This window comes from Cyprinus carpio, chromosome A5, assembly GCF_018340385.1.
Source record: "Cyprinus carpio isolate SPL01 chromosome A5, ASM1834038v1, whole genome shotgun sequence".
Lineage (NCBI taxonomy): Eukaryota > Metazoa > Chordata > Actinopteri > Cypriniformes > Cyprinidae > Cyprinus > Cyprinus carpio.
Genome location: NC_056576.1, coordinates 36,360,647 through 36,379,820, shown reverse-complemented (window position 1 = coordinate 36,379,820; position 19,174 = coordinate 36,360,647). Strand labels below are relative to the sequence as shown.

Below are 19,174 nucleotides of genomic sequence, written 5' to 3'. Positions count from 1 at the left end.
TTTAGCCCCTCCCACCGATTCTACAGCACTGCCTGTTTAGACCCACCCACAGATTCTACAGCACTGCCTGTTTAGCCCCACCCACCGATTCTACATCACTGCCTGTTTAGCCCCAACCACAGATTCTACAGCACTGCCTGTTTAGACCCACCCACAGATTTTACAGCACTGCCTGTTTAGCCCCTCCCACCGATTCTACAGCACTGCCTGTTTAGACCCACCCACAGATTTTACAGCACTGCCTGTTTAGCTCCTCCCACCGATTCTACAGCACTGCCTGTTTAGCCCCGCCCACTGATTCTACAGCACTGCCTGTTTAGCCCCGCCCACTGATTGGCCTATTCAAACATAGCATTCTAATGAGGGGGTCAAAACAGGACAGAAAATAGCCTATTACATATGAATTATGTTTTTTTTTTTATGTCAATCTTGATAACATTATAAGTGGACCTCAGAGAACAGTACAAAATAATAAAAAAGGCAGTTCATGACCCCTTTAATACCTGCTGACACTGGGCCAGTACCTTCAAAGGTACTATCAATTCTAATATATACCCTTAAGTTTCATACTTTCATCCCATAGAGAGTGTACCTCTCGGACATCTTGTTTTATAATATGTTACCAATTAATCATTATACTTCATAATATGTCCTTATCCTTATAATTAAATTTTCAGTACAGAACAAAAATCCTATTGTAGTTTCTCTGTCTCAGGAGCAAAGCACAAGACATTACTGTTGGCTTTAAAGCTTGGTTTGTAGCGTCGGTATAGTAGATCCGATATTTTTCTTGTCCTCCATTTTAACATCAATCGTCTCAACATTGATGGGATGTTTGGACAACTGGTTCCGTTTCTTCTGTACACTGAAGTGCACTCCATAACAGAAGTAGATGAGCAAGCCTATATTTCATTAGGATATACAATTAAGCTTATTATTTTCAGTGATTGGTTTATGCTGAAATGTGCATGTACTGTATGTCAAACGTTTGGATAATATTAGGAAAACACTCCTGCCAATGATATTCATTCATCACAGAGCACTGATCCTGATTGTGAACCCTGGTTTAATGAAGGTGGTTGGACTAGTGTTCATAAATGCAACAGTTAAAAAAAGGCATAATGAATAAATTAATTTGGCAACCCAAAATCAAATGTTACATATAACACTGCCTTTTAGTTTGAAACCTAGTAAGTAATATTGTAACAGGTTTGCTGACTCATTTGTGAATAATGAACAAGATTTCTTCTCCAAACCACTTTCTCACAGACTAATTTCCTGACAGTGTTTAATTTGAATTGTTTTCCTGCATATATGACTCAATATACTGTAAATATTCATGTTGTCTTACCCACTGCCATCCACACTGCATAGCGAATCCATGTTTCATCCCCCAGCTGGACCATTAAGTAGATATTGATGCATGTACTGAAAATAGGGAGTAGTGGCAGAAGTGGGACCTACAGAAAAATGTGAAAATGTTTCAAGCAGTCCTAAACTATTTCTAAACACAAAATTTCCATGTTCTTAACAACAGTAGTTCTCAACTGTCGGATCACAACCCAATCATGTCTAATGTCCCTAGTTGAAAAAAGTATGCTTTAGCATACTTTTAAAAAGAGTAATATACTTAATAGAAAATACTTAAGTGTGAAGTGAAGGTAATGTTTTTGGACACTTAACTTCACGTTACTTGCAACTAAATGAAAATTACCCATATAGGTGATGAATTAATGTGAGACAAAATATCATAGAGTTTGATTGTTTTGATTATTATTGATTTATTATTATTATTATTTATATTACTTATTAATGATTTTGTCATTTTGGTACTATGTTGGGTTGTTAAATGCAAAATCTGAGGTCCAAAGCAAAAGCACTTGAGAACCACTGTTAGAACAACTCTAACTCTGCACATTTTAAGCATTACTTGTTGCTAAAATGTAAAAAAATGTTGATGCTTTTTTCACCCAGTGAGTGACAGCTTACCATAAATGCAGCCTTGCTACCATTCTGAGGCTGTCGCCAAATAACAATGATAGTCATGAGAAACGCCACCGAAACCAAAGTGATAATCAGAATCACCCACCACTCTGCTATCAGACTAGCCTGTACACCTTTTGTGATGATCACACTCAGGATAACCGCAAACACAACTAGAAATCACATTAAAAGTAAAAATGAAGTGGAGAAAGCATGTTAGCATGAAATCATTTACGCATAAAATTGCATATGATTGTTAATCATAAAAGTCCAATTAAGTTTGTTTATTGTTGGATTTAGTTGGTTTAGTTATGTTTTAGTTGGTTTATGAGAAGACAGGCTTGTGCGACTAAACTACATTTTTCGCCATTCTCTGTGATTGTGCAAGACAGATAACATTTTTAGATACAGCATACTGTAGATTAGATTTACTCATCAGATGCAAGCATGAACTAATAAAAACTGAAACTTACTGGTAAGTATGGTCAGCACAGACACAACTTTAGAACTTCTAGCAGTAGCATGTTTAGGGGGGCAAAAAGGATTCCATTTCTTCTGAAGTTCTGCTTTCTCACTGATCTCAGCTGGCTCTGATTGGTACCTGTGTGGATAAAAATTGTTAATTCCATTGCACACAAATGTTACTATTGTCAGTAATTTACATCAAACTCTGTTGTCTGAACATTTGTGTTGGCTCTGGATATTGAGCAATGGTTTGAGCATTGCACACTGTCAATACTAGCACAGGCATAAATGTTTTTAAAATAATTATGTAACATTGTTGGAAGGGAGAGGAAGGGGAAACTGATGCGTGGTTCTAAACCCGGGGTGTCCAAACCTGTTCCTGGAGGGCCACTGTCCTGCAGATTTTAGCTCCAACCTTAATTAAACACACCTGAACCATCTAATAAAGCTCTTCAGGATCACTAGAAACTTCCAGGCAAGCAAGTTGGAGCTGGTTGGAGCTAAACTCTGCAGGACGTTGGCCCCCCAGAAGCAAGTTTGGACACCCCTGATCTAAACAGTACTTTATTACACAAGATGAAGATAATCCAGATAATCCTGAGACCAAGATGAAATCAGAGGAACTGAGGACTACCCTTACCAAAAAGTAGTATACTTCAAGTTTATTTTATTAAGTATGCTTAAGTAAAGTTCAAGTATATTTTTAAGTTTACTTTATGTAGCAAGTATACAAATATCAGTGTTCTAGTAGTATACTTGTAGGTGTACTGTTTCAATACTCCTTGGGACTAAATTGGCCTACTTTCTAGAATATAAAAGTATACTTTTAAGTATACTTTAAGTATAACAGTAGCAAACTTTGAGTACACAACTAGTTTACCCCTATGTTTGTAGTTTGTACTGCAATTATACCAAAAGTGAGCTTATAGGTATACTGATAGTTTACTAATTAAATACTTTTTACACTTTGAAGTATAGTCTCAGTAAACTACTAGTTTAGTAGTTTTATACTGCAAGTATACATAAGTTTTCTTTACGTGAACTTTACATCATACTTTAAGTATACTAACTACTATGTCCCTATTTAGGTTTTAATTTGTATATATTTTGTTATATGAATATCTGAACATACAAAACATCCAAAGAAAGAACAGGGTATCTGCTTGTGAACAAAAACATTTTATTTTAGCTTCATGCATTCTTTTTTTTAAACACTTAAGTAAGTTTCATAAAAAATAAAGAAATAACGTTTTGAACAAAAAGCTGAAAAAATACTATGAATTGGATTCAGAATGATAATCAAAATGTAGATGGATTCGATCAAAACCCCGAAGCTTGACTGTAATTATTACCTCTTTCATTAGTCTACATTTTTTTTCCATAACTTTACAGTTTTGATGAGGTTTCATGTCAGATGATCATGTTAGATTGCATGTGTACGTATCTGTTGTTTCTTTTTCTTCTTCACTTGTGTTTTTTTGGAAATTCTGTACAGAAGATGTGTACTAGCGCCCTCTACCGTATAATAATGAAAACACAGATTCTAGGACCACAAGTATAGCTCAAATATATTTAGACTTTTTATAAGTATAAGTCAAGTATACTTAAATGTAATTTTAAGTATATTTCTGAGGAGTACATGAAGCCCATTTCTGAGAAGTACATAAAAAGTAAACTAAAAGCATACTTTCCTATTTTTTAGTTTAAAAGAAGTATACTAATAGCACACTTGAATACACTTCTTTTTCGTAAGGGCAGGGAAACATCACAGGTTCAGAGGACTAAGGTGGAGCTGGGGGATCGGAAGAAAAGTGGAGCCAGTGGGGCAGAGATCAGTGGCGGAGATAATAAAAAAAATGGAGGACCACTGTGACACCAAAGGAGTGGTGGGCCAAGGCACAGCCGAAGGACTGGAAGTCCATGGTGGAACCAGGGGATCGACGGACCATGGCGTGGCTGGAAAGAAAAGGGACTCTGGTGGAGTCGGAAGGCAGGAGGACCACTGTAGAGACAATAGATTGTAGAGCCATGGAGGGCAAGGCAGTAAGTCTTCAGATGACAAAGAATGGTGAGCGTGATTTCACCAAGTACATGTTCCTGGATCAACATCCTTGTTGATCCTGGAATAACATTCCAATCAATCAATCAATCAGAATTGAGGGATAACTTTTCAGGAAATATCTGTTTTAGGCTTACAATCAGGGTTAGGTACTTCTACACCCTTGTTAATTGTTTATCAAATCACTAGGATTAGAGTAAAATTTTGGGGATAGGGTTAGGTTTAGGGGTAAGGATTGGGTTAAGTCTATAATCTTCTACATTGTCTTGCATCCAGGATCATCAGAAGATGTTGATTCAGGAACATGTCTTACTTGGCAAAATCACGGCGACCGACAAAGAACATAGTGGATCAGGAGGCTGTGGTTGTGCCGATGGAATCAGTGCGCTGAGGAGCCGGTGACGACCCGGGCAGAGTTAGAGGAGGATGACCAACAACGCCATGATGCAGGGCAGAAATAGCAGAGGAGGAAGGGCCAGGGACCTTGACGGTACCAGAGAGTCTATCGTGCTGCATGGAACCAGCAGAGTAGAAAGGATTAGGGAACTGGACAGAACCAGAGAGTCCGTAGAGCTGGAAAAAGACCAGCAGAGCAGGAAAGTCTAAGGATCTGGACAGAACCAGGGCGTCCAACAAGCCAAATGGGACTGGCAGAGGAGGAAGGGCTTTAGGGGCTGACTTAAATCCATAATAAAAACAGACAAGATCATGCTGCTTGATGGCTCCAGAACAAACTGAGCACCAAGGTCAGACTGGGCTTCTGACTGAGGGTCTGTGTATGGTTTGCTCCATGGTGGGTGTGGACAAAGGCGTTTGGGGTCTGTGACAGGCATGACAAAACTCTAGGGACAGTTGTGCTCCTCATCCTCCTTGCTCACTGTGAACTGCTCATCTGGTCTAAAAGTTGATCTAAAAATTGGCACAAAAGTCCCTTGAGGACCATCAATGGGCAGGCAGGGTTTAAGGGGCTCATTAAATACATCATCAAAAAATGAGGGAGCGGTCAGGAAAATGCACCTGGTTTACGAAAATTTAACAATATGGTTCTTGAGGGAACAATCAACCTGGGAAAGCAGGATTAAGAAACAACTACTAAATAAACTTCAGAATAAAACTCCTTGAACAGAAATAAAAACTATTCAGAAATGACAAAGAGGAATAGATGGTGAAAACTTTTCACCAAAAAACTTTTGTCTCCAAAATTGCAAAAATAACAGTTTAAAGGGGTCATATGATGTTGCTAAAAAGAACATTATTTTGTGTATTTGGTGTAATGAAATGTGTTTATGTGATTTAAGGTTCAAAAAACATTATTTTCCACATAATGTACATTGTTTCTCCTCTATGCCCCGCCTTCTGAAACGCATCGATTTTTACAAAGCTCATCGTTCTGAAAAGCGAGGTGTACGCTGATTGGCCAGCTATCCAGTGCGTGGTGATTGGCGGAATTCCTCAAGCGTTTGATGGAAATGTTACGCCCCTTAACATACTGTGATGCCGTGTCCCGGTGTGACGAGACAAAACCAAAACCGTTGCATCCAGTGGGGACATAATTACTGATTATAATGACTTATGCCATCTTTTTACGCATTGCATCGTGCAAACATAAAACCATATCTGCATTCGTGTTCGGAGATGCGACAAACAACAAGCGCTACTCTGCACTGCTCAAAACTCGTGTTTGAATCGTCAGTGGCAAATTCTTTAAAAACGTAAACGTAAACATGGCAGCAACAATAAAGTTACGCCTTCTTTCTTTGTGTGAACATTTGGGCGGTGTTATGCAAATCTTCCCACACTGTGACGTAGACATGTGGGAGCATGTTTAAACGAGGTGTTTTAGGAGGGCGTGGACGAGTCTTAACTTTTACAAAGAATATCTCTTTGGGTTTAAGACTTTAGTCTTTGCAACTTTAGGGATCTTATCTATTCACGAACAGCTTGTAACACTCCAAAGAGAAAGGAAAACTTGAAATTGCATCATATGACTCCTTTAAAATGCTTGTAGATCATTATTATTACTGTAGCATCACTTCCATACTGTCATGTATTTTGACATGATGTAAGTTGTTACTTGTATTTGTACTGTAGTAATGGCAAAGAATAAATGCTTGCTCACAGAAATTAGATCTTCTTTAATTACATTTCATTTTCCTCAAATCTTTTAAAATATTATGTAAAATAAAAAGAGTAATAATAATTTAAAAACTGCTTGTCAATTGAAAATAAAGAGATATTTGTTATTTGTCATATTTTGTGATTTTGTAACTTATTTTTGACATATTATGTGTAAATTAAGGTTGCATTACATATTTCAGTGTGAATGTACATTCTTTGCACTTTGTAAAATTTGTGTGGGTACTTCAGGAAAAAAACAATCAAAATCTATGATACTATTCATGGATTATTATTTATATATTTATATTATTTATGTTATTTTGTATTGTGTTTGAAACTTACCGAAGAATTAAGATGCAGATGGCTACGAGGGTGTAGGCAAAGAGTGTTCCAATAGACATCATGTCTACTAGAGCCTTCAGGTCAAACACCAAGGCCATTATTGCTATAAACACAAATAGTTCACTTATAGAATTTCAGAGGCAAAAATTTAATGAAGACAACCAAATTTACGTCTCCCATACTGTATATTCAACTTCAGGGCTAAGAGCAGTGGCCTTTGGGGCGGCCTTAAATATCTATCTCTGGTGCAGTAGTTAGGTTGCAGAGGGCATGTCATGTAGATTAGTTACTGCTATGATGGTGTATTACTGTGATGTGTTCTCAAAGAGAATCACCTGCTATTATTCCAGAAGAGAGTGTGGCGATGACAGGGCTCTGTCTAGAACTCATGTTACTCAGTGGTTTGAAGAGCAGCCCATCTCTGGCCATAGCAAAGAGCACACGAGGCATAGGAAACATGGATCCCAGCAGACTGTTGAATAGTAAACAAACTGCACTAATGTTACAGTAGTTTAACTTTGTAATTTATTTTACTATTTTGTGCATTTTTAGCAAATAACTCTTATCAGCTGCAAGAGTCATCCCCATTCAAACCGATGAGGCAAGTTAATTTCTCATAGTTCTTTTTTTCTGCACTGTGATCAACACTACTGTTCTTAAAGACTAATTTCTCATAGAGAACCTAATGAACCTGGATGTACTGGTGGTTTAATAGACCCAAACTAACAATAGCAAGGACTGACCACAATATGTGTTAAATAATTAACTGGATATATCTGTTCTGATATATCCTGCATCAACATCAATCATTGACAGCTGTGTTTGACAGTATAGAGTCCTGCATTATGCATACTACATTTGACTTTATGATGCCAATTTTACCGAACCAATGCACAGTTTTCCTTTTTAGTTTATCGGCATATACTTTACTGTCCTCTTTCTGATCATGTAATGCTGCTTTTTATAGTCCTAACAGTATGAGTCTAGTGTAGTAAGTGCTTTATGGTCAACGTGTTGCTTCACCTTGTTGAAAGAGCACACAAAGATCCAACAGCCACAGCATATTTTGCAGGATCCCAGCCCACATAGGTGAAGGCTACAGGTAAGGGACTCTGAACATTTAGTTGGTAGTAGGGCATCATGAGGGTGAGAGCAGCAGAAACTCCAAAATAAGCCAAGAAACAGATGAGAAGAGAAGCCACGATTCCTATAGGGATAGACTTCTGAGGGTTTTTGACCTCCTCACCTAGATACAGGAGACAGAGATTTAAAAATAATCAAGTACAAAAATAATTTAGACTAGTAAATTATACCTTTGCGCTATGTTTCCTGATATGCTTTATGTATCTATTAAGGACCATTTTTGCTCCAGAATTGTCATGCTACTTCAATACAGTGTCAGATCAAAGTGACCATCCCTGCCAAAACCCCCAAAAGACAAAACACAGACACACACAGAGACACACACACACACACACACACACACACACACACACACACACACACACACACACACACACACACACACACACGTTTGTTTTTGTGAAAAGTGGGGACATCCAATAGGCGTAATGGTTTTTATACTGTACGAACTGTATATTCTATCGTCCTACACCAACCCTACACCTAACCCTACCCCTTACAGGAAACTTTGTGCATTTTTACTTTCTCAAAAAAACTAATACTGTATGGTTTATAAGCGTTTTTGAAAAATGGGGACATGGGTTATGTCCTCATAAGTCACCCTCTCCTTGTAATACCTGTGTCATACCCATGTCATTATACAAAGTTTTGTCCTGATATGTCACAAAAACAAACACACAGAGACACACATACGCACACAGACACACACACATACGCAAACACACACACACACACACACACACACACACACACACACACACACACACACACACTATAAAAGTACAGTAAAAAAAAAAAAATATTCCAAGACATCTGAAGCCATACAGTATGTGTCATGGTGTTGATAACAATCCAACATGAATGATTCAGGAATTTAATATAAATTGTCCTTAATCCACAAATTGAAATACCTAGGAGATTCTCAGGAAAACATGCATGCATAAGTGACCAGGAACTGTACTAAAGGGGGGTATAAATAGACAGGACTAAATTAGTTAATTAACAACCAATAGGTGGCAACAATAGGTAACCATGGGGGAAAAAATAGGCACACACTAGGAAATGCTCTGGTTAGTTACGTAAACTCAGTTCCCTGAGATAAGGGAGTGTTGCGTTAAATGGTTTATTCTGATACTGAAGCCTGATTTGTTCATGTTTGTGTAGCTGTATGTACCAATGGTACTTCAACAACCCAAAAGGGGTGGAGCCGACTGCTATATGAGTCGGCTCTGAGCACCATTTCACCAGAACCTTTTGACTGATAGTGACAGTCATTGACTCGCGTACAGCCCTATAGTACAGCAGCTTACACAACACTCGTTCCCTTATCTCATGGAACTGAGGTTACATTAGTAACCTGAGCTTTCCCATTTTAATGCTGACTCCCGTTGCGTTACATGCTTATAGGGAATGCATCCATTTGCGCTGTGCTATAAGCAACTGCGGAACAAAGTCGCACTTCGAGCCCAGCCCCAGAGCGTCTATACTGAGGACTCCTGTAAGCATGAGCTAATAAGGAGACCCAAGCCGCTTAGGCTGAGGAATACATAAAACCTTCTCTACTTACAGATGACATTAGGTAAACTTAAGCGGATGAAATCTGTGCCTGCAGGGCAGGGACATCCAAATTATAAAACCTGGTGAAGGTGAAGGTGTTAATGCGGGGATTAACATATGAATGGTTAACAACAACAACAACAAAAAAAAACAGCTATGATCATGTCGAACATGCTTATTCTGTGCATTTTTGGCACTTTTTGTGTAAAATCATAGTTATTTTGTTCATCAAAAGTGTGTTGTCACTTTAATTGCGTGTGAGCTCCTGCTCCTGATGTGGATGCACTCACATGCTCATGTGCCACTCATGCTAGCGGTGTGAAATCAGCCTATGAGCCTGAACCAGGCAGAGTGGATTGGGACCCTTCTCTTCCTCTGAAATTTGAACACCTATAAAGTTGATAATACTCTAGGCACATAACCGTAGATTACTCTAAGCACATAGCCGTAGCTAGCAACGACTCTACAGTTGTTTGGCCCAAACTCAAGGCATGAAGCACCGACTGACAGTGCTTGCAGGTTGCTCACTTGCTTGACCGACACTAAAGCCAAAAGGAGGGCGGTCTTAAGTGACAGGGACCACAAAACATCTTAAAAAAAAAATTGAGGGGAAGTCGTGGCCTAATGGTTAGAGAGTCGGACTCGTAATCCAAAGGTTGCGAGTTAGAGTCTCTGGCTGGCAGGAATTGTTGGTGGGGGGAGTGTATGTACAGCGCTCTCTCCACCCTCAATACCATGACTGAGGTGCCCTTGAGCTAGGCACCGAACCCCCAACTGCTCCCTGGGCACCACAGCATAAATGGCTGCCCACTGCTCCGGGTGTGTGTTCACTGTTTGTGTGTGTTCACTGATGTGTGTGTGCACTTTGGATGGGTTAAAAAGCAGGGCACGAATTCCGAGTATGGGTCACCATATTTGGCTGTATGTCATGTCACTCACTCACTCACTCTTAAAACGGCCAACTGGAGCAGCTCGATGGGAGGGCCCTGTAGGGCCCTGAGGAATATAGATAAGTCCCAGTTCGGCACAGTATGAGGCAGTTTCAATTTCCAAGCTCCCTTCAGAAACTTAACAACAAGGACGTTTCTGCCAACTGACTGATCATCCATGAGAGCATGATTTGCCACAATGGCTGCCACATATACTTTGAGTGTGGTAGGAGTGTGACCCTTGTCCAGCAGCTCTTGTAGAAAGCTTAGCATGTAGGACATGTCACAAGAGAATGGGTCCTAGTTCCTTGCTGCACACCAGTCAGAAAAGACTGACCATTTAAGGGCATAGAGGCATCTTGTAGATGTGGCTGTAGCCTTCAAAATGGTATTAGTCACACTCACATGGAGTTGTAAAGAGGGGCCAAACATATTAGCTCCACAGCTTTGGCCAGGGATGCCAAATCATCCCTCTCACTTGAGAGAGGAGATCTGTCTTCAATGGTATTGGCCAGGGGACTCAGGGAATCATATCTGATTACTCCAGAGTGGGACCACCAGGAGGACCAAACATCTAACTTCCCAGACCCGTCTAATGACCTGAGGAAGCAGGGCAACCGGGGGTAAGCTGTACAGGTGAACGCTGGCCCAATCATGGGCCAGGGCATCTCACTGCTTTAAAAATGATGATAGGTAAAAGTTGATAGCCTGAATGCACTGTAAGTCGCTTTGGATAAAAGCGTCTGCTAAATGCATAAATTTAATTTATTTAAATTTAATTTTAATTTAAAAAGGCAATTTTTCCGGCGAAAGTTGTTTTCTGAGATTAAAAGGTCCACCTCTGCCCTCCCGAAGACAGACCAGATTGTTTGAACCATTTTTGGATGTAGTCTCCATTCTCCTTGAGTTACCTTGCCCCTTGGACAGCATGACTGCTCTTTGGTTCAGTCTGCCTGGCACATGAACTGCTCTCAGCACGAGGAGATTGCACTGTGCTCCATAAAAGGAGAGGCTGAGCCAACCTGTAAAGGGAGCATGACCTGTGAAATGGTGTCCCTTTAAAGCTGGCAGGAAGGTTTTTAGTGCTAGAAAAACTGCCATTATCTTGAGGCAGTTAATGTGTAAGCATTGCTCCAGGTTTGACTAGGAGCTAAACACCGGTCTGCCCTCATACAGAGCTCCCCAAACTGAGATGGAGGCATCTGTCATGACTTTCCTTCTGGAGGTTAGTCCCAACGGTATGCCTGATTGAAACAGGCAAGGGGTTTTCCAAGGGACCACAGCTCTGATGCAGTGGTGGGTTACCCTGAGATGAAAACTTCCCAGACACCAAGCATGGGACGGGACATGGGCTTTGAACCAATTCTGGAGGGGCCGCATGTGAAGCAGGCCCAAAGAAACCACAGCGTCAGTTTGCTTGGGTGCATGCAGAATGAGAAGAGCAGGCCCAGCCTGAATAAAGCTTCCATTGCTCAGAGTAAATCGGAGGGATGGAGACCGAGTGCGAGACTTCTTTGAGGGAGTTTCGGCCTCGGCAGGAACTGACCCTGTATTCTTCCTCTCTGTGTTGGGATCAGGACGGCTTCTGAGGCTCAGGGTCCTAGCCTGGTCAGCCACTAAATAAAGTTTGTTAGGGCTGAGGTGGTCCTGCAGGGCTTAGATGGAGGTGCTGCACTGGCTTTCAATCCCTGGGCCGATGGAGGCCACAGATGTACAATGACTGTCTCTTCAAGAGGGTAGAGCTTGCCATAACTTTGTTCTTCAGCCACATCAATGTTGAAAGTGGCAGAAGTGGAAGGATTAACACGCACCAAGTAGGGGGGCGCTCCATGTCCTGGTGAGTTCTTCCCAAACTTCTGGGAAGAACAGGGCCAGCCGCTGGCAGGAGGATCATTGACCGTATCCCTTCAGGTACCACTCGTCTAAAAGGCCTCGGGCAGGCTCTTCTGGAGCCAACCAAGTTAGGCCGAGATCCTCCACAGCCTTGGTTAAGAACTCAGATCAGCTCGCTGTCCATGCTGGGCCATGATGTTTGCTTCAGAGGGAACATGCCCACTCCTCTGCATCTGAAGTTGTCAATGACATTGAGTCATCTGCGAGTCCTGTGACAACATCGTACTCAGACCCACCGAAAGAAATAAAGCCACTCGCTGCCAACGAGGGGTGCTGATCCTCACGTGTTAAGCCGTCGATCCAGGAGAGGAGAAGGGTGAGGCTCATGCTCTCACAGTGAGACCATTCCGTCCCAGTGAGCACAGACTCTGTGTGGGCGCTGCCCAGACAAGCAGCGGACACTCGGACATGACATTTGCAACAGCGTTGCTGGGAAATTTGCGCTGATAGATGCTGGATGGCCACAGCGGAAGGCTTCTAGTGATCTTCCACTACCGGGGCTTCTTCTAATGGCAGCGAGAAGCAGGCTCAGCTTCTTGCTTTGGCTTCTTCAGAGTCCAGCGAGGAGATGATCTTTGTCACTGAAGGAGAAAAATTCTGAAGAAATGGCTCTCAGAGCCGACTAATATAGCAGTCAGCTCCACCCCTTTTGGTGGGTTGAAGCACCATTGGTTCGTACAGCTACACGAATGTGAAAAAAATCAGGCTTCAGTATCAGTGTAAACAGGAGTTTACCCCATAAGTATATAACACAATGGGAGAGACCATTTGAAAGGGAACTAGGTCAACTGAGAGGGTGTTAACACGACACCATATGATACAACTAAAAATGGAAAACATTTAATGCATTTTGTTCGTTCAATTACACAACAACAGGATTTTAGGGGCTTGAAAAAAACAAACTTTTGAAAATAGGTTTGAAAGTGCACGTTTTTGAAAACGATGCAGTTATCGTTGTGAAAACGTGAATCTGTCATGCATGCTTGTGTGTATAACGTGTTCAGTTTTTCTTCATTTTGAAGTTTGATAAACATGGTCACTATGAACTGGAAAAAAATAACAACATACAGATTTGGCACACGAATTGTAATTTTTCTTTTTATTTAATTAAGTATTCCTATTGTTGAAGTACCTGTGGTCGCAATGCAGTCAAATCCCACAAAGGCATAAAAACAGGTTGCGGCTCCAGCAAAAGTTCCCTCAAAACCAAACGGAAAGAATCCTCCAGTTCCAAAACTGGATAAAGTTTCATTTGAGACTGAGAGATTTCTAAAAATAAATAAATAAATAAATAAATAGCAATGTTTAAAACTAGGTAGGTATTCTAAAAAGTAATTTAAATGTGCATTAAAACTCTCAGTTTCCCAGTTTAATTTTTAAAGTTGTTGATTTAAAACTTGCAGTCAAAAGATTTACAATAACTGCAAATGCTCTGTAAATTTCATAATGCAACATACGCAGTTATTGTGTAGTTCCAAATATCATCCTCTGTTATCTGCCAGTTTCCAGTGTCACCCTTGATGAATCCAGCAATGATGACAAAAACCAGAACTACCATATTTATAGCTGTGAAGATCTTGTTCACAATGGCAGACTCCTTCACCCCAAAGGCAAGGATCCCTGAGAAATTACAACAATCAACATGAATTTAATCCATGTTGATTCAAATTACTGTATCTTTACATAACTAAGTTATTGACACTACAACAAATTTATTGTGAGTCTTACCTGCCAAAACCAGGATAAGGCCAGCAGCAAAGAAGTCTGGATAGGGAGCGAGGCCAGGTAAATTCATTGGTGTAGTTGCACTCAAATAATTGGAAATCTTATTTCCAATCAGGTCATCGAAAGTGCCACTCCATGCTCTTGCCACACTGGATGTCCCTGTCATAAAGTCATTCAGATCAAGCAATTATACAAACTGATAGTGGTTCTCAAACATATGGTAGGTGTTTAGGCCATTTAATTATAGGCATAATAATTTAGTGAATCATGCAAAATGTTAAGATAAATATAAATCTTGAAAGATTACTATCACTTATTAAAATGATTTTGTAATGCTGTTGAAAAGTTAATAGAAAATTTTATTTGAGCTGGGCTGTGTTTCCTAAAAGCATTGCGAGTTGATTTTTTAATATTTAGAGCTACTCTATGTAACTCTTTGCCCTCTAGCTTTTAAAAACTAAAACTGTATGCATCTTGCGGAAGAACATTTTGTGCGTGCTCCGGCTCTGCTTCTCTGTGTGGATGAATGTGATTTGAAGCAAGTCTTATCAGAGAGGATGGATAAATAAATATAGTTTTTTGTTATTAAAACCTATGGTTCCTGCTGTCACGACTCGAAGGAACAAAGGAGCGAGGAGATGAGGAGTAGATAAATCAAAGAGGGGTTTTATTCACGGCACGCTAGGGATCACAGGACTGTGACAGTGCTCTGGAGGCCTCTAGGAGCAGGTTTACCAGAAGGAAGGCCTCCAGAGCGGCGCCCGTTCTGGGACCCTTGGCGGATGTGACAGCTCTGAGCGCCATGGTGGATCTGGCAGCTTTGGGTGCCATGGCGGAGTAAGGAACACAGGAGGCCATGGTGGTGCAGGCCATTCAGGAGGCCATGGCAGAGCAGCCTCCGAGGCGCCCCCCCCCAAAAAATACTTAGGGATGCTTACGAGTTCCAAGGCCCTTTTGGATTTGGAGCCCTCCCTGGGCATAACTGGGGTTCTGGAGCCCTCCCTGTGCTTAACGGGGGATCAGGAGCCCTCCCTGGAGCGAGCTCTGGGGCTGGAGCCGACACTGGAGCGAGTTCTGGTGCTGGAGCGAGTTCTGGTGCTGGAGCCGACACTGGAGCGAGCTCTGGGACAGGCAGGCTTGACTTGAGCAGCCGGTGGGCTTGATATTGGCACGGCTAGCAGGCTGGAGAGAGCCGTGGCTGGCAGGCTTGACATCAGCGTGACCAGTGGGCCTGTCTTCAGAGCGAACGGTTTCTTTGACATGGGCATGGCCGGCGAGCTTGACATCGGCACCGCCGGCAGACTGGATGGAGCCGCAGCCGGCGGGCTTGACATCGGCATGGCTGGTAGGCCTGTCTTCAGAGCGGCTGGCGATCTTGACATAGGTAGGGCCGGCAGGTTTGTCTTCGGAGCAACTGGCGGGCTGGAGTGAGCCATGGCTGGCGGGCAGGACAATGGCGTGGCCGGCACACTTCATAGCCTCATACCGCGGAGAACAAACAGGGGAACAAAAGATAAACAACAGACTACTTGAAAACGAAAGCAAAACTCTGCCGCTTACTGTTTTAAGGTCAGCTGTTCTGTCACGACTCACAAACGACTTACACGGGAACGAAGGAGCGAGGAGATGAGGAGTTGATAAATCAAAAAGAGGTTTTATTTTTGGCATGCTGGAGATCACAGGACTAGAGACATCAGAAGAAAAGAATGACATTTAACAGCTGACCAAGAACCGGAGACAGAACTCACTTTAAATACATCGACACCAAATGGAACACACTTAGGAGCAAATGAACAGATTAATCAAAACATGGCTGGAGACAAAGACACACAAAGGAGGACAGGAACAGGAAGGACCAAATAAGGGCAATAGAGGCACATGAGTAGCAAAACACACACAAAACATGGACCAGAGTCTGACACCTGTTTTGAATGATCTATGGTCAATCTTTTTTTTTCATTGACAACACTATGTACACACAGCCGGAGCTGCTTTTCTCTGTGTATGGATGTGATATGACAGACACGGGCGAAGGAAGTATGTGTGCAATTCCTGTGCTATCCTGTGCACTCTATCATTAACAACATTTTATATAAAAAAAAAAAATTAATGAATAAATGTATGAGCATTAATGAGCAACAACAGCCAGCTCAAATAAAACATATTTGTTTTAATGTATTGTCAGTGCTGGGCATATGATGTTTGTTCTTGCCTATGATGTATGACAACAGTAAGTTCCAGCCGGTGATGAAGGCCCACACCTCTCCGACAGTGACATAGCTGTACAGGTAGGCAGAGCCAGTTTTGGGCACTCGGGCACCAAACTCTGCATAGCACAAGCCCGCAAACACAGACGCCACTGCTGCAATGAAGAATGACACAATGATACTGGGACCAGCTACTGTTCTTGCAACCTCACCGGAAAGGACATAGACCCCAGCACCCAGGGTACTTCCCACCCCAAGGGCCACTAGGTCGAGTGTGGTTAAGCAGCGCTTAAAGTTGGACTCTTCACCATCAGGCTCCAGTGGCTTTCGCCTCGATAGGCTCTTCAAAAAGGACAGCACTTTGTCACAGGACATCCTGAGACAAATAATATCGGTGATTATATGTCACATATGTCATGATAATAATAGATGTATTCAATAGAAACATTGTATTGCACTTCAAGCATTTGTTTTTCTTTATTTTTTACAATGCAAGTTTTTGTTTTTATCTAAACCCCATTTGGTCATTTTTATCAGTTATGTTTCTTTAGTCCATTTTAAGTGATTTTAATGTTTAAACATGATCAGCTTATTTCTTCTTTTCTTCATTATGCCTATTTAAAGCAGTCAGAATTACCCTGTGTGGGAAATGTGTTATATAAATAAACATACCTTGACTTAAATATTCTATGTGCTGCTACGGAAGACTTAAACTTACACAGCGCTTCGGTTATCTGAAGATAATAATAATAATACATTTTATTTGTATATAAAATGCAGCTCATTTATAAGGAAATCATAAAAACATTATATATTAAAAAAAAACATCAAAATAACATCTATGGCAATAAAAAGAGGGAATGAGGGAAAAACTAAAATACAACATTAACTTAAATTCAATATGCATTTGTTCTTTGTTTTATTACATTTTTTTAAATTAATTTATTGTCTTTCTTTTCATTCACTTAAAACCTTTTAAAGATAATTTTCAACCATTCTTTTTCCTTAGTCCATTTTAGATTATTTCAAATGTTTAAAAATAATCTGTCTGTTTCTTATTTTATTAATTATGCCTAAAACACTTATGCACTTTGTATGAAATGTGTTATACAAATACGTTATCAGAGGGTAAGAAGAAGAAAAAGAAAAAGAAGAAGAAGATCATAAATCATTTAGAATAAAGCGTAAACCCTAAAAATAAAAACAAGAATGAAAAAGTAAAAATATAATATTAATAATAATAAAATAAAATAAATAGTTGAGGGGAAAAAAGATTTGAAATACAGTAATAAAAATTTAAGGAACAAAGCTTTTTTCTGCATAGATCTTGTGTAATTTCATTTGGTTGAACATTTTGGAACATGATGGCTGAAAACAGCTAGCTTCACCTGATTTTTTATAGTTTAGATCAAAGTTAATAAAAAAATAAAAATAAAAAAGTTAATAAAAAAAATATGTGCTATATTTTAACTCTTGATAGACATAGAAATAAATACATTTTAACAATGTTCAGTCCACTAAAATGTTTAAAAGTCATATTACTTATCTTCAACATTTCCTAGTATGCACAGAATATCTGGCAAAAGCTTGTATCTTGTTTTTATGATATTCTCTTGAAGAGACTAATGCATGTGCTTCCTAATGGGAATTAGTTAACTCAGGAAAGCCAACATGTTTTTTTTCTTATTAATATCGACAGTGTCTTTTTTTTTAATCAATTTTAGTTTTTAAATGTAATTATGCAGAAATTATACCAGTTATATATACACAAAAATAAAAAACACTGCTGTCATGTGATTGTGAAGCATAAAATACTGAATGAGCCCTTGCCAAATACTCAATTAGAAGCAACATTTTCTTCACATTAATCACAGTATCTTCTTAAAATGAATAATTAGGTAACTCACCTGCAGGCTCAGAATCCAGGCAGTGTGTGAAGGTGTGGTTATGGTCCAAGAGTTCCTGAGCACAGACTTTATCAGAGAGCCCCTCCTGTAAACTCTCACGTGTCCAAAACGCCCATGTGTCATTTTTGACAGGCTACATTTACATTTAGAAGAAATGTGTGATTTCTGGAGAAGAGATAGGCACTAGTTTCTAAGAATTTTGTAGTTGTAAGGCTGACACGTACAAGTTATTTATCAAAAGAGCTCCGTCGTGTGGCATGCAAAATAAAAAAAAAAATTAACAATTAAAAAAGAATACTTATAATATTGTTGAATTTTGACCCCATGTATACAGTACTCAAAATCAATAAGGTGCTTGCTTAATATTTTCAGTAATAACTTGTCTTGTCAAAAGATTATTCCTTCCAAAAAAAAAGAAGGGAAAAAAAAACACCTCCAGGTAAAAGACAAACATCAGCACATAGGAGAAAACGGCTTGACCAAATGTTTATGTCCATCTCATCTCTTAACCTCTCATCTCCTAAAAAACATTAACATTTAATCTTAAACACTTAGAAAAGAAAGTAATTCTATGATGAAATAAATGCAATGACGAAGATCAATTAGAAAAACATGCAGCAAATATTGTAATATTATTTTTATTAAATTTTCTTGAAACACTTACAAGACACATGTACATACCATGTTTGTAACAACACTTATGTACAGAAAAGAAAACAAAGAAAACAAACAAACACTAGGGGCTCATATTACATCAAAAGTGTAAAGCACAAACCAACATAAGGGTTAATACAGTCTGTACTTTGGAAGTTAGATTTAATAATCCATTGCTAACCATAACAACCG

At 39.9% G+C, this 19,174-nt stretch overlaps 1 protein-coding gene across 2 annotated transcripts; it reads right to left on the bottom strand.

Moving 5' to 3' along the window:
• Positions 1 to 246: 246 nt before the first annotated feature.
• LOC109066170 (cationic amino acid transporter 2-like) lies at positions 247 to 18,366 on the bottom strand. Of its 2 annotated transcripts, none has more exons than XM_042757106.1 (12): positions 18,329 to 18,366; positions 16,427 to 16,797; positions 14,218 to 14,373; positions 13,947 to 14,109; positions 13,622 to 13,758; positions 7,991 to 8,213; positions 7,303 to 7,439; positions 6,968 to 7,070; positions 2,457 to 2,584; positions 1,990 to 2,156; positions 1,352 to 1,460; positions 247 to 902 (listed from the first exon to the last, which is right to left on the bottom strand). In XM_042757106.1, exons 2-12 carry the CDS (start codon positions 16,794 to 16,796, stop codon positions 745 to 747), a joined length of 1,851 nt encoding a protein of 616 aa, XP_042613040.1. In that variant the 5' UTR covers position 16,797; positions 18,329 to 18,366; the 3' UTR covers positions 247 to 744. The 2 variants fall into 2 exon arrangements, with proteins under 2 accessions (XP_042613040.1, XP_042613039.1); XM_042757105.1 differs by lacking the exon at positions 18,329 to 18,366 and adding an exon at positions 17,094 to 17,179.
• Positions 18,367 to 19,174: the final 808 nt, after the last annotated feature.